The sequence below is a fragment of the Puntigrus tetrazona genome, unplaced genomic scaffold, assembly GCF_018831695.1.
Source record: "Puntigrus tetrazona isolate hp1 unplaced genomic scaffold, ASM1883169v1 S000000746, whole genome shotgun sequence".
In the NCBI taxonomy this organism is placed as follows: Eukaryota; Metazoa; Chordata; class Actinopteri; order Cypriniformes; family Cyprinidae; genus Puntigrus; species Puntigrus tetrazona.
Window position 1 is genome coordinate 485,085 of NW_025048355.1, and position 24,017 is coordinate 509,101.

Consider the following 24,017-nt stretch of genomic DNA (forward strand, 5'->3'; position numbering starts at 1 on the left):
AACATTAATTATAAATGTCATGTGATAACAGAAACACAGAAATGCGTTTATTGACAAATGCAATTAAATCAGTACAGAATTCAGATACAGTAGAAATCCACACAAACATGATTTAAAGTCTGAGGAGAGACAGTGATTTCAGTAGCTGTGGAAATAAGATTTTATTGCATATAAAACTGTACAATAAATGTCGCATTCAAAATTACAAGTAAAAGAATTATTGTTGTACATTTACCACAAAAAGAAAATCCCTTCACAGTCATGACAGAAAGTATTGATAATTATTGCATCGTTGATTCATTGTTACAAAATACCCCCAAACTCGCAATCGTTTAAAATATCAGCAGCCTTTTAAGAATTACTTTTACACAAGAATACATTTCACTATACACTTCAAATTTTTAGGCCTAAATTTAAGATTTAAGTCATTAAATTGCACATAATGTTTATGTAATAAACTGTAATAAACTTACTGTGATGCATATTTGTCAGTCATACTTAAATGAAACAAGTTGGACAACAGTACTAATAAACTGAATGTGTTTTAAACACACAATGATAAAGTTTAAATATTTGTCATAAATCAGTCTGATTTATGAATGTTGCTTGTTCCACAATTAGTCACGCTATAACCATATTAATACTTTTAACCAAATAACTTGAACTTGAATTTTAAACAGATTTAAGCAATCTGAATGAATGCATTTTGAAAATGTTCAAAAATTGTGTTTTATATGACAAACATTAAGTTTATTAAAGTTAAAACCGCTAAGTAATTTAATTAATAATCAATAAATGAAGAAGTTAAAATTATATATGCAATTTTAATAGATAAATCTTAATATTTGGCTTTTTTTTTTAGTGTAAATGTTATATTCATCCACATATGAGCTCTTTGGTTCAACATCTTCATTCTCTTTGTCACTGAAAAACCCGTTGTGTCAAACATATATTCAAGTATGAAATCAGCTGAAATCAAACAGTCAGTCTTCATCTTCACTGATCCGCTTCGGTTCAGACTAGTCTCGTTCTCTTCTGTCTCCGGTTCAGTCTTCTACCTTTCTTCAGAACAAGTTTGTTTTTAATGAATCCTCGTTTCCTCCTGCAGCCCTGCGCAGATCTACAGCGTTAAGACAACATCAAGAGACCTAAAGAACTGCGAATGAGACATAAATACCTTTCTGGAGGAGAGTCTGTGTGTGACTGGAGGTCTGCGCTCCAGCGGCTGTCTGTTCTCCAGATCTTTGACTTTATAGATCCGAACGAGCCAGTGCTCCGAGGTGAAGGCTTCCTCCAGGTGCTTCAGCTTCACGTCTTTGTTTCCGATCTCTGCGTTTCGAGTCCGGTCGAATCCTGGAGGAGTTCTGAAGTCCAGCTGAACAGAGAGGAAGACGTCTGACACACGAGCCTCAAACACGCTGCAGAATGAGATCATGTGACCAGAATCACCTGCATTTCTCCGAAGCGATAGTAAGACATCTTATACATCAGAGAGTTGAGCAGCGCTGGAGACGCAGCTTTATCCACCCTGAACTCTCCCTGAGGTGTGAAGAAATCACTCTCCTGAACACACACACACACACACACACACACACAGACACACACACACACACACACACACAGACACACACACACACACACACACACACACACACACACACACACACACACACACACACACACACACACACACACACACACACACACACACACACACACACACACACACACACACACACACACACACACACACACACACACACACGCACACACACACACACACACACACACGCACACACACACACACACACACACACACACACACACACACACACACACACACTTCCTGTTTAATTGCTTCTTTAGATCTTTATAGACTGGCAATGATATTTTATCATTTATATACTATTAGAGTATTTATTTGAATTTTGTTTTATTTTCAGTTTACATTGTTGTTTTTAAAATTATATTATATATTTTTTACATTTTGTTTTTAGATTTTTTTACATTTCAGTTTAGTTTTTGTCATTTTGATATGTGCTTTTGTAATTTTTATTAATGTTAATTTTAATTAATTTTTCAGTTACCGAACACAATTTGTAGTAGTTCATTTATAACTTAAGTTTATTTAACTATTTAACTGTTAATTTGGATTTAGTTCATTTTAATTAGTGGATTTAGTTACAGTAGTTTCTGTTAGTGCGTTCTGTTAGTTTAGTTAGTGGATTTATTTATTTACTGGGTTTAGTTAGTGGGTTCAGTTAGTTTAGTTTGTGGATTAAGTTCATTTTAGTTACTGGGTTTGGTTAATTTTAGTTACTGGTTTAGTTAGTTTAGTTAGTAGATTAAGTTAATTTAATGTGAGGTTAGTTAGTTTTAATTAGTGGTTTTAGTAAGATTTGGTTAGTTGGTTTAGTTAGTGGGTTCAGTTGGTTTAGTCATGCTGTCACTCACCCGCACGTCTCTAGGATGTTCTCCCTCAGCGATCCTCACCATCCACAGGAACTTGTTGATGTCGTCGCCCGAGTATCCGATCACCCCTCCGAAGATGATCAGCACATAGTCCACGTCCAGCAGCCTCATGATGTCATACGCCGTGCTCTCATTGGACGCCATGGCTTTGCCCACCTAAGAGAGCCAATCAGAGAGAGGCAGTCAGACTTCCTGTGGCGAAGCGTCTCTTCCTGTGGCCGGCGCGGCTCACCAGCGCGATGTGGCTGTTGTTCCAGGTGTTGTTGTCCACTAGCGTGGTTCTGTTGGCCATGCCTGCGATCTGATACCCATAATCCCACCAGCTCATGACACGAGCGTGTTGATCGGTGTTGAGTCGCAGCCAATAGTACGCCTCTCTGAAATCGTCCAGGATGCTGCGTGAGCTGAAACACACAGCAGGAGGGATGAGTGTGTGTGAGTTGACTGGTTTAAATATACTTACACAGTGAAAAATCATGACAACCCACTAGTGGACATGTGACCGGTCCTCACTAGTTACAAGGGCTTATAAATCTGGCAAAGAGAGTGTGTGTGTGTGTGTGTGTGTGTGGTGAGTGTGGGTGGGGGGTTAAGAGAGAGTATGTGCGTGCACGTGTGTGTGAGTGTTGTACCCGTCATGGTTGTGTGAAGCCAGCACGACACTGGGACTGGAGTAAGCGTTGCTGGTGACCCACGTGCAGTGAACGGTGAACATCAGCAGCAGCAGCAGCAGGAGGACCATCACCAGACTCCTGATGTTAGAACCCAAACCCTCTTCACACACGTGATGCTTACGCAGCTTACCAGCCTGAAACACACACACACACACACACACACACACACAGCAGGGGGGATACACATGACTTTAACACACATGATCACTTGGACTCTTGAACAATAAAATGTAACTCTTAAATGTCAACCTGATTAACTTGAATTTCAGTGAAAAATCTGAATCTGAATCTTTGAATGATCTGAATTTTTGTTCTGTGATCCTCGTCGCACCTTATCATAGAGACTCCCAGAGTTCTTCCTGTCGTTGTCGTCGCGGGCGTCTTCAGCCGGAGGATCGTCCTGCTTGAGCTCGTCGCCCAGATAGCGCTCAAACACGCTGGAGAAACACACGGCCGACAGAACGCACACCACCGGCGTCAGAGTCAGCATGAGCCGCACCATCACACCGGCGAAATACACCGCGCTGATGCCGTACAGAACCACTGCAGAGACACACACACACCTGAGACACGCAGCACTGGACCTGAAGGAAAGCATCTGCGGCAGGGCACATACCGAACACGCGCTCTGCGCTGATGTTCCTGATGCAGAACCACAGGCCTGCTGGGAAGGTGCAGACCAGGATGTGAAGATCAAAGAAGAAGGAAACCCAGGTGGTGGGCTGATGCTCCGATACCGACGCAATGATCGGAATATGAATCTTAGCGTAGCTGCAGAAAAATACACATTAAACATTACTAGAGCTGCTGTACAGATACTAGCGCTTCAGAGGGATTCTGTCATGAAAATTATTTTAATTGATTACATTTAATGTTTTATTATTTACTTTAACACTGAATTAAACTAACTTCACTGAAAGATAGATTAAGTAATATATATATATATATATATATATATATATAATATATATATATATACTCGTAACACCATTGTACTGACCATGAACACGAATGTGCAAACAGAGAACTGGGTTGCTAGAGGCATGGGAAAGTAATGTATGCGTGACAACGGTTAAGCCACCTCATCTGTGTATAGAAAACCTTATCTGTGTTAAAGACAGGAGGAAAACTGAGAATAACCAGACACAGTAAGCACGAGATGGGTGACGTGACTTTGAACTATTTCAATTGGTTCAAGATGGATTTGAGCAACCTTGGAATGTATACTTTTGCCTATAAAACCTCTAGCCTGTGAGCACACTGTTATCTCTTTGCTCACAGACTCCACTGTGTGTAAACCAGATCATTTTTTGTTTCTTTGCAGAGAAATAAAAAGCAAGGCAAAGACAGATTTGTCTGATTCTTCATTCTCAGTCTTCACATTATTTTGAATTGAAAATTCCATGACAAACTTGGCGACGAGGATGGGATCCGACAGCTGATCGTCCGGGACTTGAAAGGCGTTGGTTGGCTGATCACCCTAAGCCCACAAAGGGTCTTAGCCCTGTACCCCTAAAGGTTTCAGGGAAGAGGGAACTGACGTCTGAGGGCCCAGTGGACCGTCACTGCTGGATTCCTTAAAAGAACCAGAAAACGCGTGCTGAAAACGGTGAGACTGATTTTGAGACACAAATTTGTCTTTGTCTTAAATTGAGGGTTTTTGGTTGGTAACATTGAGAAGGATATATATTTTTTTTCATCTTGGTCTGACATAAACAACGAGCGGTTTGATATTCCTAGATTCGTGAACGCATGGCAGAGCCGCCCTATTAGGTTTCACGGGTTAGTGAAAAAGGTATTGACTGCGAGTAAGCAGGACAAAAGGGTGTAAAAGACTCTGTGCGAGTAACTGCAGAGCCCCACGGCAGTGTGAAGGGAAAGCGGACGTGTTCCAGGTAAAGTCTTGGATTGCAAGTATGGGGTCTAGAAATGTCAAACCTGAAATCGATCTAGACGATTTGAACAGCCCAATTTATATTGATATGAGAAAGAAATATGGACAGAGAATTATGGAGGTGGTACCGATTTGGGTCAAAGATCATGATTTTCCAAAAAGGGGCACGTTTAGTGTGACGACTCTAAACAGGGTGAAGGAAAGTTTGGAAAGGCGTGAAAGTAAACTTAGGGATAAGAAAAAGTTGAAAAACAAACAAAAAGATATGTTTCAGAAACACAGACAATATCTGAATTATTGGCTAGAAGAGGCAGAACGGCGAGAGAAACGGCAAGCCCTGAAAGAAATGCCTTATAAAAATGTAAATTCGAAAACAAATGAAGTTAAAGGAACAGAGTATACTGCTCAGAATTCTTCTTCTTCTCTCCACCCCTCTCTAGAACTAGATTCCGCCAAAGTGGACTTTGATCTTGACTCCTGGCCTCACCCCTACCAACAAATGCCCCAGCCGCTTGCGCCACCACCGGTATCAGCAATTTCGCCACTACCACAACCTCCGTCTTACAGCGCTGCTGAGACGGCACCCGTACTCCCACCGCCCAGTGAGAAACCTGCCCAGATCGACGGCTTGCAGAGAGAGGGACTGCCGCCCGCCTCCACGATGGTTTTTCGACCATTGAATGAGACAGACTTAAGACAGGTTATGTCAAATCTGCCCAACCCCAGAGATTCGGGAGAGAAGTTTGCAGCGGAACTGGACATGTTTTGTCAAGAATTCAGCCCCACGATGCTCGAACTCAAACGTCTGCTGATGCTCAAAATGGGGCCGACAGATTGGCACAAGATCCGACCAGACTTCCCCAAGACGGACATACGGAGAGTCCAAGCAGAGTGGGAACACGCTGAAAACGAGACATACAGGACAACCGTGACAGCTTTGGGCGAACAGTTCAAGACCCACTTTCCAGTCAAAGTCAACGCCACTAAGATCAACTACTGCACGCAAAAGAAAGGCGAGTCGGTCGACAACTATTATGTGCGACTGTATGAAACTTTCAACACCTACAGCGGAATGCCAGAACCGGATGACAGAGGGAAAGTTCCACAGATGTGGGAGTCTCATTTGCGTAGCAGCCTTATGAGTGGACTGAGACCTGAAATAACGACTATTGTCAAACAAACCTGCATCGGTTGGGAAGACGAGAAACTGGAAAAGATCAGACAATATGCGTTACATGCTGAAAGAGTGTTGGAGGAGAAAGCCGGAAGAAAAGGCGAGAGGGAGCTTCAGCTAAAAAAAAGGAACAGAGGTGGGCAGGGGAGAGGAGCGAACTACCGAGGTCGAGGGCGGGGGAAAGAAAGACGACAAAGACTGTCTCAAGCTGATCTGGATGTTTGTTTTTATTGCAACGAGCCCGGGCATTGGAAAAACGAGTGCCCACTTTTGAACAAACGCATGGCGGCTGGCGCGGCAAAGTCTAAACCGAAAGCAGATTGACAACAGAAAGCTGCACAACAGAGTGCGAAAAAGGAGGGGGAAGTCAAGAGCAAAGTCTACGGCGGCCACACTTCAACAACAGATAAGTTTGACACACACACACCCACACCTAACTCAGCTAACTGCAATGAAGAAATGCTTGCTGCAGATTGCAATGAAGAAAAGCTTGCTCTTATACATGATTGCATTGCCAAAATAGAAAATGAGAAATCTTTTACACAAAGAAAATTAGGCACATATACTCATTTGAATGATTTAGCATATCAACAAATGCCACAAGTTAGCTTATGGATAAATGGAGTTGAAAAGGTGTTTTTAGCAGATTCGGGAGCCACAAGCTCGGTGTTAAGAATAAATGATTTTGTCTCTGTCCCTAAATTAAGTGGAAATTTTGTATGGTCAACTTCTGCATCAGGTCATACTGTTAGAGAGAATTTTACTGTCCCTCTTAGATGTAAGGATGAGAATGGCACGAGCTTCAAACACAGTTTCCTTCTGTCACAGCACTGTCCTCAAAATCTGCTGGGGAGAGATTTATTGTGCAAACTGGGTATTTCTCTGTTATCTAGCCCAGAAGGTGTCAAAGTAGTTCAGTGCCAAATTCAAACTCTGACTACAATCCAACACACACCACTATACATTTATCAGTGGAAATTGCGAGATGATGAATTATGTGAAGGTCTTGTCAATGCTGCTAAGGACAGAGTTTCACCTAATTCTGATTTTATGCCATTCTCTGACTTGCATTGCTCAGCACATGTGTCTCTGGGTAGAGATGAATTGTTTGAACAAAAATGGTTTCCGTACATAGATGCATTACAATTGAATTGGCTAATTTGGACAGAAAATAAATGTGCTGCTACTGTTGCATTGAAAAATGAACAGCAGAAGTTTTTTGATGTTGCGGACTCTCTTCCCCATGTGTCATTGTCAAAGGGGAACGGTGATCATTGGGAAGACATTGGTCCTTTTGTAAAAACGTGTATTTTTCATGAAAATTGGATGCGGACTGCTGAGAAAAATGTTGAATATAATTCAACCCTGTCTACATATTGAATGTATTTGACTGAGCCTGTTACAACAGCTGAACGCACAGTTCATGTGAGTGAGAGTTCTTTGCCCAATCACTGCTTCCTTACAGAAACTGAAATGGAAAGCATTCCAGATCTCAAGGAAGTTCCAAAGACTGTTTGGGCTTTCTCTAAATATGACGTGGGATTGATTAAGAATTGTGACCCTATCCAAATTATTCCAAAATCTGACTACAGACCATGTAAACCTCAGTATCCTTTAAAAAAGGAGGCTATTGAGGGAATTAAACCAGTTTTTGAAGCATTGAAAAAGGCAGGAGTGATCGTGGAGTGTGAAAACTCTCCTGTGCGTACACCTATCTTCCCTGTCAAAAAGATAAGAGACGCAGACCAGCCAGTTGAGTGGAGGTTTGTGCAAGACTTGCAGGCTGTAAACGTATGTTGACGATCTCTTAATGACAGCTAGAGATAAAGAAACTTGTGTGCAAAACACTGTGAAGTTGTTGAAACATTTGGCTGCTGAAGGCCACAAGGTCAGTCTGTCAAAGTTGCAGTTTGCAAAAAGGGAGGTGACGTTTCTAGGTCATATTATCAACAAGCAGGGAAAATCTTTAAATCAAAAGAGAATAGAGGCAATTCAAAAGATTCCAAAGCCTCTGACAAAAAAAGCAGCTCCTATCATTTTTGGGAATGTGTTCGTATTGTCGAACATTTATTCCCAACTATGCCATTGAAGAGTCACCTTTGAGCGCTTTGGCTCACGGAAAAGGGTTGCAGCCACATGACAGACTGACCTGGACTCCTGAAGCAGAGAAAGCATTTGAAAGGTTGAAAATGTTGTTACAAACATCCCCAAGTCTGGGACTTCCAGACCCTGAGAGAAATTTTGTGCAGACTGTCGATGAGAAAAATGGTTTCATGTCTTCTGTTCTGTTACAGGATCACGGGGGGAAGCTGAGACCGGTGGCGTATTTTTCAAGTAAACTCGATCCTGTGGCAGCAGGTCTACCAAATTGAGAGCTGTTGCAGCAGCAGAAAAAGCTATTTTAGCTTCAAGGGAAATTGTGGGGTATTCTGATGTAACACTGCTAGTGCCACACACTGTCTCTATGATCCTGTTAGAACAGAAAACGTCTCATTTGTCAACAGCCAGATGGCTCAGATATAATACCATTCTATTGGAAATGCCAAACATCACAATCAAACGGTGTACAGTGTTGAATCCTGCCACACTGCTCCCAATCGAGCAGGATGGCGAGGAACATAATTGTATCGCTGCATTGGAACAGGTGTGCACACAGCGACCAGATTTAAAAGAAACCCCCCTTGACAATGCAGATCTGGTCTTATATGTTGATGGCTCAGCGTCTCGAGACCCAGAAACCGGTAAAAACAGAGTAGGCTACGCAGTAAGCACCGCACATGAAACATTAGCAAGTGGAGCGCTCCCCGTGCATTGCTCTGCGCAAGCTGCCGAATTAGTAGCATTAACAGAGGCCTGTAAAATCGCTGAAGGAAAAACAGTCACCATCTACACAGACTCTCGTTATGCCTTTTCAACATGTCATGACTTTTCAGCTCTATGGCGATGTAGGAAATTTCTAAAATCTGATGGTAAACCCATCCAAAATCATGACAAAATAGCAGCCTTGCTAGAAGCGATTTTGCTTCCAAGGTCGATTGCTATTTGCAAGTGCGTCGCGCATTCCAAATTTAACAATTTTGTATCATTGGGAAATAAACGCGCTGATATCGCTGCGAAGAACGCATAAAAAAGAACAGAACCTTCTCTAACATGTGTAACTGTTAACAATAACGAACCAACATTCCCTTCTGGTTCTCTTACAGCTATGCAGACATTTTTGCGACATCAGAGGAGAAAAAGCAATGGGTGAAGGCCGAGTGCAAACTGAAAGATGACATCTGGCTGAGTACCGAAGACAAGCCTTGTTTGCCAAAACACTTTTTCCCACACTATGCAAAATTAGTGCACGGTTCACATAAGCAAAATGGGAATGTTTGATATGATCAATCAATATTGGTTCACAAAAGGATTTACTTCCTTTGCAGAAAAATACTGTCAATCATGTATGATTTGTGCCACGAACAATGTAGGAAGAGGACAACAAGTCCCTCTGGCAGCACATCCACCACCAAGTCAACCTTTTGATCATATAATGTTCGATTTCATTGAACTGACACCGTGCGAAGGCAAGAAATTCTGCCTTGTTTTGGTTGATATGTTCTCAAAGTGGTTGGAAGTCTTCCCCACATCTAAACAGAACGCTGGGGCTGTTGCAAAGGCATTAGTATCTGAAATTGTCCCAAGGTGGGGAATACCAAAAAAGATTAGCAGTGATAATGGCACACCTTTTGCTAACGAAGCAATCGATCAGGTCGGGAACTTTTTGGGAATCGACATACGTAAGCATACCTCCTATCATCCGGCTTCTAGGGGGTAGCGCTGAAAGAGAGAATGGAATTTTGAAAAATAAATTGGCAAAGTGTTGTGAGCAAACAGGTCTGTCTTGGGTCAAAGCACTTCCCATTGTGTCATATGAGAATGAGAAAAAGAACAAGGTCTAACCTAAGCCCATTTGAAATCTTGTTTGGCAGGCCTCCATCGCTTGGAGTGGGACCGGAACCTCGACCATTGCCCTCTAGTGCTCTGTGTGAAGATGACATGCTGAACTATTGTAAAAATCTGTCTTTGATTCTCTCTCAGATCTCTCAACAGGTCAAGGGACGTCTGACTGACAGAAGTAAACGAACATACAGTGGTGTATGGGAGCTGAACACGCAGCAACATCACTGTATGGGAATGATCTGATGTCAGTACAGGCCAACGGATGCCAACAAGGACAAGGATCTTTCCTATCACTGTAGAGGAGCAAGGGCACCGGAACACCTTCAGCGGAGCTGAGAAATTCTTCCTGAGTATATTGGGTTGCTCGCCATTTCAGCACTGTCTGTGCTTGTCCTTTTACTATGTATATGGCCCTGTGTGATGAGCATGATTAGAAGAGCGGTGAATTCGACTATGAGAACTTCTGTCACTCACCAAATGGTAATGTGCAACCACTGGGATAGTGAGGTGAATGGTAAATCCAGAAAGGTATTGAACATTGTTGATTGTGATGACTCAAGTGATGACGAAGAGTGAACTAATGATTAAAAAGAGTTTTAGATAGATCATTTGACAAAACAACACCATTTGAAAAGAAAGACCTACATTTTAGTTAACATTTCAGATTATAAAGTCAAGAGATGACTTCCTCAGATTGAGTTTATATAATCTCCAATTAATCATATGTTTAAGAGTTTATTATGCTTTAAGCCCTTATTGAGTGATGGTGTGTTTGAATCCATGTGAATTTACACACTTGATGTTATTACTAAGGGATTTTACTTTGTTAATTTTGATAAGTGATCAAGAATGATCAAAAGGGAGGAGTGTCATGAAAATTATTTTAATTGATTACATTTAATGTTTTATTATTTACTTTAACACTGAATTAAACTAACTTCACTGAAAGATAGATTAAGTAATATATATATATATACTCGTAACACCATTGTACTGACCATGAACACGAATGTGCAAACAGAGAACTGGGTTGCTAGAGGCATGGGAAAGTAATGTATGCGTGACAACGGTTAAGCCACCTCATCTGGGTATAGAAAACCTTATCTGTGTTAAAGACGGGAGGAAAACTGAGAATAACCAGACACAGTAAGCACGAGATGGGTGACGTGACTTTGAACTATTTCAATTGGTTCAAGATGGATTTGAGCAACCTTGGAATGTATACTTTTGCCTATAAAACCTCTAGCCTGTGAGCACACTGTTATCTCTTTGCTCCACTGTGTGTAAACCAGATCATTTTTTGTTTCTTTGCAGAGAAATAAAAAGCAAGGCAAAGACAGATTTGTCTGATTCTTCATTCTCAGTCTTCACATTATTTTGAATTGAAAATTCCATGACAGCAGTTGCTAGGGTGTTCTATAAAGCAATAGCCCCAAGAAGCTGTAACCTGTTCACTATAAACCATGGCTTCATGAGGCTTATTACTTTTGTAGAATGATTATTAACAGAGTTACATAGCAAGGTGTCACAAAATAAAGTGTAATAATATTAATTATAACAACAAACAACAGTTCGTCAGAAACAGTTGTGGTTGCCAAGCAACACACAGACACAGAAAAAAGAGGTGTATATTTTACAGTAATTTACAAAAGTTTAGAACGCATGATAAGTAAATGCTTTAATTATCAGTGTATTTTTACCCCGTGTCCCAGAGGGAATAAAAGCGTCCGCTCCACGGAGCGATCCAACCTGAACACAAACACACATGATCATCAACATGTCATCATACGTGTCACATGATCATGTACCGCGAGAAACTGACCGATGCCACTGAAGTAAACGACACAAACAAACAGCAGCAGCGCAGCGACACAAACGAAGACAGAAAACAGAGTCTGTTTGTCCTGCAGCGTCAGTCTGTCTCGCAGGAACTGCAGGAACGAGTAGAGCTGCACGAGAATGAACACACCTGAACACACACACACACACACACACACACACACACACACACACACACACACACACACACACACACATTAAATCAACACTGAATCAGGGTTTGAGTGTTTGTGACTCTGCAGCCAATGAAGACAGACTCACCGGCCGCTGCCATGTGTTCGCTGGTTCTGATTGGCTGAAAACCAACAAAAGGAATCTGCATCGACAGAATCAGACCAATGATGTAGAACGTGCTGTACGCTGAGAGAGAGAGAGAGAGAGAGAGAGAGAGAGAGAGAGAGAGAGAGAGAGAGAGAGAGAGAGAGAGAGAGAGAGAGAGAGAGAGAGAGAGAGAGAGAGAGAGAGAGAGAGAGAGAGAGAGAGAGAGAGAGAGAGAGAGAGAGAGAGAGAGAGAGAGAGAGAGAGAGAGAGAGAGAGAGAGAGAGAGAGAGAGAGAGAGAGAGAGAGAGAGAGAGAGAGAGAGAGAGAGAGAGAGAGAGAGAGAGAGAGAGAGAGAGAGAGAGAGAGAGAGAGAGAGAGAGAGAGAGAGAGAGAGAGAAGAGAGAGAGAGAGAGAGAGAGAGAGAGAGAGAGAGAGAGAGAGAGAGAGAGAGAGAGAGAGAGAGAGAGAGAGAGAGAGAGAGAGAGAGAGAGAGAGAGAGAGAGAGAGAGAGAGAGAGAGAGAGAGAGAGAGAGAGAGAGAGAGAGAGAGAGAGAGAGAGAGAGAGAGAGAGAGAGAGAGAGAGAGAGAGAGAGAGAGAGAGAGAGAGAGAGAGAGAGAGAGAGAGAGAGAGAGAGAGAGAGAGAGAGAGAGAGAGAGAGAGAGAGAGAGAGAGAGAGAGAGAGAGAGAGAGAGAGAGAGAGAGAGAGAGAGAGAGAGAGAGAGAGAGAGAGAGAGAGAGAGAGAGAGAGAGAGAGAGAGAGAGAGAGAGAGAGAGAGAGAGAGAGAGAGAGAGAGAGAGAGAGAGAGAGAGAGAGAGAGAGAGAGAGAGAGAGAGAGAGAGAGAGAGAGAGAGAGAGAGAGAGAGAGAGAGAGAGAGAGAGAGAGAGAGAGAGAGAGAGAGAGAGAGAGAGAGAGAGAGAGAGAGAGAGAGAGAGAGAGAGAGAGAGAGAGAGAGAGAGAGAGAGAGAGAGAGAGAGAGAGAGAGAGAGAGAGACAGAGAGAGAGAGAGAGAGAGAGAGAGAGAGAGAGAGAGAGAGAGAGAGAGAGAGAGAGAGAGAGAGAGAGAGAGAAGACTAATCAGAATGAATCAGAGTTCAGGTTGAGCTGTGAATGTTTGTGAATCTTAACTGAGACTCACCGATGTAAACTCTCTTACTGAAGCGTCGCATCAACAACAGAACGAACACGTGAAGAGGAATCAGATTAATGATGAAGACGTAACCGCCCCAAGCCGACACCTCAAACACACACACACACACACACACACACACACACACACGGTTAGTCTGAATAAAGTCATTTGTGATGAAAACTCTGACATGTGGAGCAAACCAACAAACATAATTTCTCGTTGAAAAACACAGATTTTTACTGATCTGATTCGATCATGAGAAGAATCACAGAATCAATCAGCTTTGAAGAGTCAAATGAAAAAATGAACGAGATGAACATATTTGTGAATGAAAAAACATTAATGAATGAGACTGAGTTCATCATTTGAGAGATTCTATCGTGACAGAGTCTTCAATGCCCTTGAGAAACAGAAATACACTTTAACATACTTTTATACCTTTTAAGTAGTTATTATGGAAACAACTCACTAAAAATATTGAATTTAATTGATTTGAATGTTTTAGGCGCTAAACTCATAAAACATGTTATTTGAATTAAAATATTGTATGATAAAACAATGATTTTAACTATAAAGTAAAACCTTTAATTTGACATTATTTTTATAAGTGCACGTGAAAGTCTTATAAATATAAATATACTCTCTTTATATATACCTAAGTGGCCTTTTATTTGACTAATATTATAATTTCTGCAAATACAGTTCAATAAAATAAAATAGAAGACTTTATTGTTTAATAATAGTTTTTTCCTGTAGACACAGACTGGATTCAGTGCTTCATTCACACTCACCATGTAGAAATACGAGAGGCAGCATCCGACGGTCCAGAACACCGATCCAGTTTTGATGGACTTCACCTGAACAAACACAGAACCACTCACTTCCAGTTCAGCTCAAAAAACCACCTTCCTCCAGAGCTTCCTCTTACCCACAGGAAGTAGGTGAACTGCAGGGCGAATATGGCCACGGCCTCGTTATCGAAGGACCCGGCGACCGAGCGTGAGATGTATCCGGGGACGACGGCCATGAAGCAGGCGGACAGAAGCCCCGCCCCCTGACTCCACAGCTCCCGCGTCAGCAGGAAGGTGGCGATGGCGGTCAGAGCGCTGAAGACGGGCGCCAGGAACACGCAGACGTCCCGGATGTGAACGCTCAGGTGGACGAGGTTCAGGATGTAGTGAATCAGACCCGCGGTCACCATCAGACCAGGATAGACCTGCAGGAGCACACAGGAACCGCTCTGAGCTCCTCAAGAAGCTCCTCAGACGTGAACGAACTCAGTCAGCACTCACCGTTCCTCCGACGATCCGCCCCAGAGGATACCAGGCTCTCTCATCAAACCAGTTGAGGAACTCGTAGAAGCCGCTGGTGCTCAGATGATGGGTGGATCTGTAATTAAACCTGTTCACAAACACACACAAGTGTCCACAGACTGCTCAAGTCATTTGCATACTTTAGCATATTTTGCACACTGGAATGTTTCTGTTCTTCTGATCTGGAATCAGTCCAACAAATGTTCTGTTATTGCAGACTTAACATTCTGATCATAAAGCTGGAATGAGAGCAGAATGACAGATCAAATACTGAACACAAGCAGCACAAACAATCAGTTCGTGACATATAAATAAAGAGAAAAAAAATAAAGGCAGAAAGTAAAGCAAGAACTTCCACATAAAGGAAGTCCTTCAGTTCTAGATTCATGCATACGATGATGCACGACACATAATAAACAAATAGCTAAATACCACAAAGAATGGTTTTCAATTTGTTAGTAGAATAATATGAACTTGTGACACTGAATGAATAAATTAAAAATAAAGACCAAAAGTAAAGCAATCGTTCATTTGTATGATAATGAACATCATAAGCTAAAGAAAAACACAGCAAGAACGTCGACATATAACCTTTAAGTTCTAGACGAATGAGCATCATAAGACGGATATATCATGAGACTGCAGATGACAATTAAAGCAGGTGGATCGCTAGTATGATATTATTTTATTTTCTGCCCACAGACGCTCACGTAGGAGATCAGATCTGCAGCAGATCCTGTGAGGGGAAGCTCTGGAGATCTTCTGCTTCTTCCTCCCCAGCGACAGTCCATGGCAGCACAAACCATAAAAAACGCACCGTGTTTCTTCAATTTCAACCCTTCCAGCACCGCACACGACTCAAATTGCCATATACGTTTTAATGTGAATCTTTTGAAGCGTACAGTATATAAACATATTTCTTCCTCTGATCCTCTGGGTCACGATGAGCTCCGCGAACCCAGCGGGTCCAATTTATATCCAACTAGATTATCTGCCGTTCTGAATTACGTTGCAAACATTGCATTCGGAAGCTGCCCCGCAGCCCTCATCAGATCTTCAACTAATTTATGTCACGGTCAAATGTTATTAAGAAGCTCTTTGATATAAGAAACCAGCGGGAGGTGATGCATCAGCAAATATCATTTAGACATCTAGGTCTAAAGAAGCTCTTACACATTTACTCCTCATCAGTGTGCTCAGTGCATGTTTCTGAGAGCATTATATCATACAAAGACTTCTCCATTTGACATAAAAACATCAACCTGTTGCATGCATTTTGCTTCATATTAACTGTTCTGTCTTTTATGAAAGCAATCTTCTCACAACAAATATACAGAAATACATAAGACAGAAAATAAAACGAGTTCTAGATTAACGAACATCATAATAAGATCAGGATATATTAATTAATAAATAGGCTCATGGCAAAATTGTTCTAGCAAATAGAGAGAGAAGCTTAAGGAGAATCATGACACAAAAATAACTTAAGCTGATAATTAAGATGACAACATATAAATATATTAAGACAAGGCAAGTAAAATAAATACATAAAAACATTTTAATAAGCGAAAAAAGGCCTTCAAGATTAGTTATAGTTATAGAATGCAGTTAAAATAAATAAATAAATAAATAAATAAATAAACAGGGAATATGCAAATAAAAATAAAATAATAATTAATGAAATAATCAAAAGAACGAGAAAAAGTAAAACAATAATTTAATCAGAAATAGAATAGAGTCATTACGTTCTAGAATAAGAAACGTGAAAATGAGCTCATGACACAAATAAATAAATAAAGCTGACAACATAAACAATAAAACTAATGACAAACAAAAATAAATGAGAGCAAAAGTAAAGCAATCATTCAGTTGTGAAATAATAAGCATCATAATGAGCTCGTGACACATGAATAAATAGAGCTAATTGCACGTAAACAAACCACAAATAAGCAAGTAAGTCAAATAATAAATAAAGACTAAAAGTAAAATTATTCAGTTGTTGAATAATAGCATCATAATGAGCTCGTGACACATAAAAAAATATATTTAAATGAATAAAAAGCAAGAGCTTCATCAGGAAGAGAATCACTGACTTCCACATTAATGAGCTCATGGAAAAATATATATACAAGAAACAGAAACAGAAATATACAAATAAATAGCACATTAAATTATAAGTGTCACGGTATGGCTGTAAACCTGCTTCATTAAAGAAGACTCCCTCGGTCTCGTTGTCTTTTGTCATCTTTAATATAGAGAGGTAAAGAATCAAACACAACCCGTGAGTCTCAGCACTTTCCCTCCTCAGCACATATTTAGATGGATGATGTTGTCACGCACGCTTTCCTCAGGCTGGGAAACTGCAGCGTGTGCCTGGCATCAATCTGAGAATCAGGCGCTAAAACTATGCACAAAACAACCAGATCTCAGTGAATCGTTCCCTCGGAGCCGACCCGACGGGGCCTCTGTTAGCATACGCCGTTTCTGAACATCCTTTCACACACGTTGTTCACAGACAATGCAAATGTCTAGGTGAGGTGCGCGATTTATAACAGCAGGTGCGAGACACTCTTGTGTTAGAAAAGTGGGAAAGAAAAGAGGAGCTTGAGTTTACAAGGACACGGAGACGATGTAAAAATGTGCTTTTAAATCAAGCTGAACCGAGCGGGATGTGTACAGCATTCTTGCTGCGTGTGAGGCAAAGACGGATTTCAGCTCATAAAAGATGAAAAATCACTGACAAACACACAGCTCTATTAAAGACAGTCTGGTCCAAGCTTCGTCTGATATTCCAGACTGCACAGAAACCACCATTTACATGAACTTTCTTTGAGAAATTAGACCATAAGTATGTACAGTGTCTAATATGAACTCATTTTCAGTTTCATTTACATTAGACGACACATTTGTCTAACACGGGTTTGGAAATAAAACAAATAAATGAGGACCAAAAGTAATGAAATCTTGTTGAATTCAGTTGTTGAACAATAAACTAAATATCTTATAAGGATGAATCATATAAGGTGAATGAGTAATTCATTTCCCACCATATTAAATAACAAATATGTCACAAAACAGCACCGTCTAAAGATCACCAATTGAAAATAACAAACGTAAAACTAATATTGATATGTAATAAAACAATCAAAATCAAATCATTCAATATTTGTTTAGCTGCAGGCGACCTTTAACCAACAAGAGACAAGTGCATTTACTGATAACTAGATCTAGAATATAATATTCTGGAATATATTAATGGGTTTAACAATTGCGCATGCTATTTCTGTGCTAATAAAAAAATAACTCAGCAAACTGTTTTACTCCACAGCTGCAAGACACGTATTTAAATGAAGTCACTATCATTAGTTTCAGTGCATTTCCTTCCTTCTATTTAAATGAGGTTTATTATCAGTGCTGGATGGGTGTATTCCCGCTGTGCTCTTACACCAACGATATTTGCTTTTTTTTTGCCTGCAAACATAGTTTAGAAGCATGTCTACAGGACCTGAAGGAAACACACGCACGCACAAGTCCTGCCGAAGAGAAAAAATAACAACATGATCTACGAAAGACACGTCACAATGACTTTCATCACACAGATGAGACTATCACTGGGATTAAAGCTGTCACGGATCATGCATTGTACGATGAGACTGAATCTCTGACACTTAGAATTAAATAGAATTCAAAACAAATTGAAAAAAAGGGAGTTATTGGGCTTTTGCGTCTTTGGCATCGTCCTCTCAGCTCAAAAAGGCACTGGTGATGTCAGGGTCATGGGTTTGGTTCCAAAGAAAGGCATGATAATATTTAATACCTTGAATGCGCTGTGAGTGGCTTTGGATCAAAGCGTCTGTCAGGGTTGTGGCATTTGCAAACATCTCACACAAAGGCCTCGCAAATGCATAAACGCTGCGGGGAAAAAGTCTCCGAACGCACCGTGCCAGACGCTCAGACAGAAACACGGCCGTCCGTATGATTCACAGAGCGTCTGTTAATACATCAGACCGAAATAAAAGCTATCAGATGGCAGAAGAAAGATGTGCTGATCCAGAGAAAACAAACTGATATTTATCAAGAGGAATTATATTTGAGCCTCAGTGAAAACACAGTCTCTCTCTTCTGTTCTTATTATCAGCGCAGGGCTTTATTTCTTTGTTTTATATCCCTGCAGAATCTCTTATGTTTGAGAAACGTCTCACTGACTATGTTTACATTTACATAAATGTTTCGATATTAATTCCACAATATTCCTGTCAGTACAGAGTCATGTAAACGTAGACTAAAGCTACAGATTTCTGGAGCTACAACAAGACAACAAAATTAGTTTTCTCGATTTTTTACACCAGCCTTTGTTAAATAAAAACAAACGAAAATAGCAAAAAGAAAAAACTAAACTAATACATAAATGACAATATTATTGAGAAAGAAAATATAAAAGAAAAACTAAATGGGTTAAAAAATTATAATAATATAGTAGTGATACTAAAATAACATGGAACCTGGGATCACGTCCATTAATTTAAAAAAAAAATACTTTAATTGCAACATTAATACTAAATAAATCCATCCATAAATCCACAAAACTTTTTTTTTTAAATTTGCAAGTGTAGACTGTGCGACGGTTTTTGTTTTGCTTGCTTTTTTATAATTAACTTACTTTTTAATGTAACTATTGATAGAAATATGTGTAGTTTTAAAGAAGTGTATTTTAAAGAAGTATAAAGTGCAGTCCTTAAAATTAACAACGAGAAGCAGTGAGCTTTAGACTGAATTTCATATAATTGGCTTAAAATCTTTTCAGAAACTGGAGAACAAAGTTAATTTAGTAGTATTTACATACTACCATGGTTTTTGCTCATTTGTATTGGCTTTTTTTTTAATCACTGGTATTCTCGTCATCAACAGCTGTACTAACCACAAAACCTCTGGACACACAATAATCATCTGCAGTAAAAATGATCACCCAATCACCGGCATTCCTTTAGAGCCCAGCAAAGAACAGACAGGTGACTCCTGGGAGAAAACACATATCGATCAGCTGCCAGTCCTCATCTTTACAGAGCTGACAAACCCTCAAACACCTGACAGGAAACTCAACTCTTCTCATCAAACCACCCTGAAGACGGACGGCTGAGCTGATTCTCGAACGAAGAAGACAAAACATTTCAGAATTTTCACATGTTTTTGGCATCTTGTTTTCTTGTTCCTGTGGGTCTAATCCGGCTCAGTCTGATGTCTGTGTTTGACTGACAGTCTGCCAACCAACAACACATGCACTGACAAAACACACAGCCAGAGATGTCTCACACACACACACACACACACACACACACACACACACACACACACACACACACACACACACACATTTGTTTTGCAATCATAGTGAGGACACTGCATAGACTTCCATTGATTTTATCCCCTATCCCTAAACCCACCACAGAAACATGTGCAGAACTCTAGATCTACATCAAAACATCTTTTGGCTGATTTATAAGTCACAATATTTCACTATATAGGTGAAGACATTTGGCCCTCTCAAGTATAGATAAACTAGTACACACACACACACACGCATCAGAGCAGCATGCTCAACAAAGTGCCATCTGACTGGCTTAAATGAGTGTTTGAACACAAAACACACACACACACACACACACACACACACACACACACACACACAGACTCAAAGAAAAAAAGCATTTAATTCATGACTTAATTCTTTCTCCTAGACAGCAATGACATTAAATGTAGAGCGAATGCAGAAAAGACTCACATGAAGCTCTTCTAGAGTCTCTATGAACTCAAACATTTCTCAACATATTCATTTAGCTCTAGACTCTTACTGTAATGATGTCTGTTGACTAATTTGTGGATGTCTTAGGAGACAAAGATAATACTTAAAGCTGATGATGTTTATGATGTTGTTTGTTTCAGTCAGAAACCGCAAAGACAAACATAAGAGGATTCGGTCAAAGAGCGATTCATTTTCAGAAGCTCTGAAGGAGAGAATCAATCGCCGAAGCACCGGAGGCTTTCTGCTAACAGAGACTAATGAAGCTGTTTATCATACGAACCCAGAGCCGCTCACAGATCAACAAACGCTCAGAGAAAGCAGAGAAAACACCAGAGACACCGATTTCTGCTGACAGTCTGGATTTTGGAATCAAATTCAAACTCAAAGTCGGACAGTTAAAATCTTTGCAAAAAAAAAGTGATTTTTTTTTTTTGACTATGACTATTTCATCACGGCAAATTATCAACAGCACTACACTGAAAAGAGATGCCAGTACGCAATATTTCTAGTAAAACATGTTCTATATGCAAAACACCTGACCTGATTTACTTTACTAATCTACAGGTTGGGTTAAATCCAAGCACTCTGGATTAAACGGTGGAGAACATCCATATTCGTGCGTTATCAGGGAGAACAGACCTCAGCGCTGTTTCTAACAGATACTTAATCAATACTGGTTAACTATCTGTCTGGAAACAAACCGAGAGCTTTCTCCATCCACCTACAACACACACACACACACACACACACACACACACACCTAAAATCTCAAAATCCTGCTAAATGTTTTCAGACTGAGTGTGAAAACACTCCAACCAGCATGCATTAAAACCAAACCCTCTGTAAAATAATTTGCAGAATCAAAATCATTTGCCAGTTTTAAGCAGGTCAAAAGCACAACCGGCAACAAAAAAACCGCACAATCCTGATGAATTAAAACAACTCTGCGTGCACCTGATGCTCAGAAAGACACATGCAAATGAATCAAATAAATGTGATCACACGCCACACAAACAGTTAAAGTATAACTTTATATAACGTTTAAACGGTTTAACTCTGACAGATCAAATACACAATGCGAGATTACTTTTACAGTCACCAAGGCTTTTTTTTTTGTTTGATAAAGAAATAACAGGACAGAAAGTTGCTCACCACGGATCAAACTCATGGATGAGGCTCTCGAAGCGGATCACCGCGAACAGTCTGGAGATGAATCCGCACACACACGCCAGGAAAAGGATGGTGAGAGACAGCAGACAGCGCCATCCAGCCGGCTGAGATAATCCGCCTTTTCCTCCACCTCCACCCGCGGCGCTGGAGCGGCTGAACCCGGGCGGAGAGCATCTGCGGTGAAGCTCCGTCATGTTCTGTCAGGATGAGCGTCTGTTTATTCTCTGATATTCACGAGAATCGGTTCAGTCGGCGGATCCTCACATCATCATCATCATCATCATCATCATCATCATCTAAGTGTCAGCGCGGTTCGACTCCGCAGAAAGAATAGTTCATTTGAAATGGTTCTTTGTAACGATTCAGTTGAACCGACTCGAATCCACTTTACTGCTCACTCCAGCATACCATCGAGTTTACAGTCATTTGTGCCACTGTAAACCTAAGCTTGTTTATTTACTAAGAAGGTTTAATGGTGTCAGGGTCAAGTTAGCTGTAGTGAAAATATCTATCCAATTTATTTTTGAACCCTCAAAACAACGGTGATGATGCACTGTGATGATAGTGGAGACTTCTCACAGGACCTGGGCACCTCACATCCAGCACTCTCTCTTTTAACTCTACAGACCACCGAGTACCACGGCCAGGCGCAGAAAGGGCTTCTTCCTTCATCCATCTCATGAACACTTGAAACACAAAACACGATCATTCAGTGCTTTATTTAACACACATACTTATTTACATTTCAAATTTGCACCTAGCATACCTGTCCATACTTTACTCTTCTGCCTGCACGTTTTAAAGACAACCCTACAGTACAGTACAGATACAGTAACTAATGATCAGTGGTCTAAAAAAAAAAAACATTAATAAATGTAATGTGATTTAGTTCTGATGCTGGAGTAGGTTGCTCCGGTGCCTGATGACCTCCTCATGCTCTCGTAAGAATTGTGAAAAACCTTTTATTGTCAAACAAGAACAAAAGACTGCTGTTTTGGCATGCCTTTGTAAGCTCTAGATCTGATTCTTCACAAGAACCTGCACAAACCATAACCATCTACTAAAATAATCCTTTAAATCCATTATAAATGAATAACAATTTAATAGCAAAATACATTTAAGGTGAAAAGACACGTAAGCATTAATATTCAGTTTAAAATGACCATGCATACTGCAAATATAATAACTTTGTTCCTTATAATAATGAAAGGCATTATTATTTGAGATGAAACTATAAATCTTACTCGGCAGTGGTAATCGCAGGGCATTCTGGGTAACAGCATTTTGATCGGTGTCTTCTCTCTCCGTGACTGAAAAAACACATTTATAATTTAACATACAGCGTCTGCAATCATAAAACCCAAGAAAATGTATCTGAACTCACTCAAATTAGGCAGAGAGATGTTTATTGAGCCCACTGCAGTTAATTGCAGTAATTGCGGCATGTGTTTCTGACTCTGTATAAACCTGTACGTGTTTCTGGTCCTGATGGAGATATATCACTTCATTTCTATAAGATCAGGCATGTTACATCAGAATATTATCTTCTGGTGCTGATTAGTTACTTTTTGTGTACTTGTCAGTGGGAAAATGATCACGGTTTAATTGGGATCATGCATGGCTGATATTTTGAGGAAAAGTATCCTCTTGTGGATGGCGAAAACAGTGCTAGCACCTCAAAAGTCATTGGAATCAAATAATAACTATTGAAGATGCTTAAAGAGTTGAAAAGGACAGTTTTAAGTGAGGAAAAGAAGGGTTCAGTTCTGGCTTTACTGGCAGAGGCATGCTTTTATCCTTACATTTTTAAAGAAAGAAGAACAAAGTCAAGCTGCAGACATGGCAAACGAACGGTTTCAGCCCCTAATTAATGTCATAAAAAGTGTGTATGTCTGCTCCTACCCCCAGAAACATTTCTCCACGTCAGTTTGTATAAGAGTGAGCGTACGCACACACAGACCTGGAGAGGCCCACAAGCCACGTGTGGAACCTGCTGGAGGATTAGAGATAATCTGGACGGGTTTTTATCGAGGCTGGTATCAGGCGATGGAATCAAGCTGGGTACAAGGAAGAAAAACCTCCAGAGCTGAAGCCCACTGAAAACCTCTCTGATCAAAGGGAAGATGGTTGATCACCAGCCATCACAACTGTGTTGTTTAGAAATGAGTATAGTATTATTTTGACCAGTTGTCATTTTCTGCAAATATATCTGTCAGTGTAGGAATTTATGAGATATGCTGTCAGTAGTTTATAGAATAAAACAAAACGTATTAATAGTAAAACCAGAGAAATATTGCAGTGATACATATGATCATCAATTTTACTAAAGCAAAGAGAAAGCACTGA

General features: G+C 40.4%; 1 protein-coding gene across 1 annotated transcript; it reads right to left on the bottom strand.

Annotated features, from left to right (window-relative positions):
* Positions 1 to 66: 66 nt before the first annotated feature.
* Positions 67 to 22,251, bottom strand: LOC122335191 (dolichyl-diphosphooligosaccharide--protein glycosyltransferase subunit STT3B-like). Its single transcript, XM_043232994.1, has 16 exons — positions 21,654 to 22,251; positions 14,681 to 14,789; positions 14,317 to 14,604; positions 14,180 to 14,245; positions 13,395 to 13,494; positions 12,257 to 12,355; positions 11,979 to 12,125; positions 11,857 to 11,905; positions 3,763 to 3,917; positions 3,478 to 3,689; positions 3,105 to 3,280; positions 2,705 to 2,876; positions 2,455 to 2,628; positions 1,450 to 1,563; positions 1,178 to 1,375; positions 67 to 1,110 (listed from the first exon to the last, which is right to left on the bottom strand). The coding sequence occupies exons 1-16, from the start codon at positions 21,863 to 21,865 to the stop codon at positions 1,015 to 1,017; spliced, it is 2,367 nt and encodes a 788-aa protein (XP_043088929.1). The 5' UTR covers positions 21,866 to 22,251; the 3' UTR covers positions 67 to 1,014.
* Between the last annotated feature and the right edge of the window lie 1,766 nt (positions 22,252 to 24,017).

Bases quoted from the DNA above. Each gene is read 5' to 3' on its own strand.
- LOC122335191 (XM_043232994.1), bottom strand. From the start codon at position 21,865: ATGACGGAGCTTCACCGCAGATGCTCTCCGCCCGGGTTCAGCCGCTCC. The intron at 3,690-3,762 runs GTATGTGCCCTG...GTGTCTCTGCAG, and splicing joins CAGCGCAGAGCGCGTGTTCG to TGGTTCTGTACGGCATCAGC. The intron at 1,111-1,177 runs GTATTTATGTCT...AGATCTGCGCAG, and splicing joins ACAGACTCTCCTCCAGAAAG to GGCTGCAGGAGGAAACGAGG.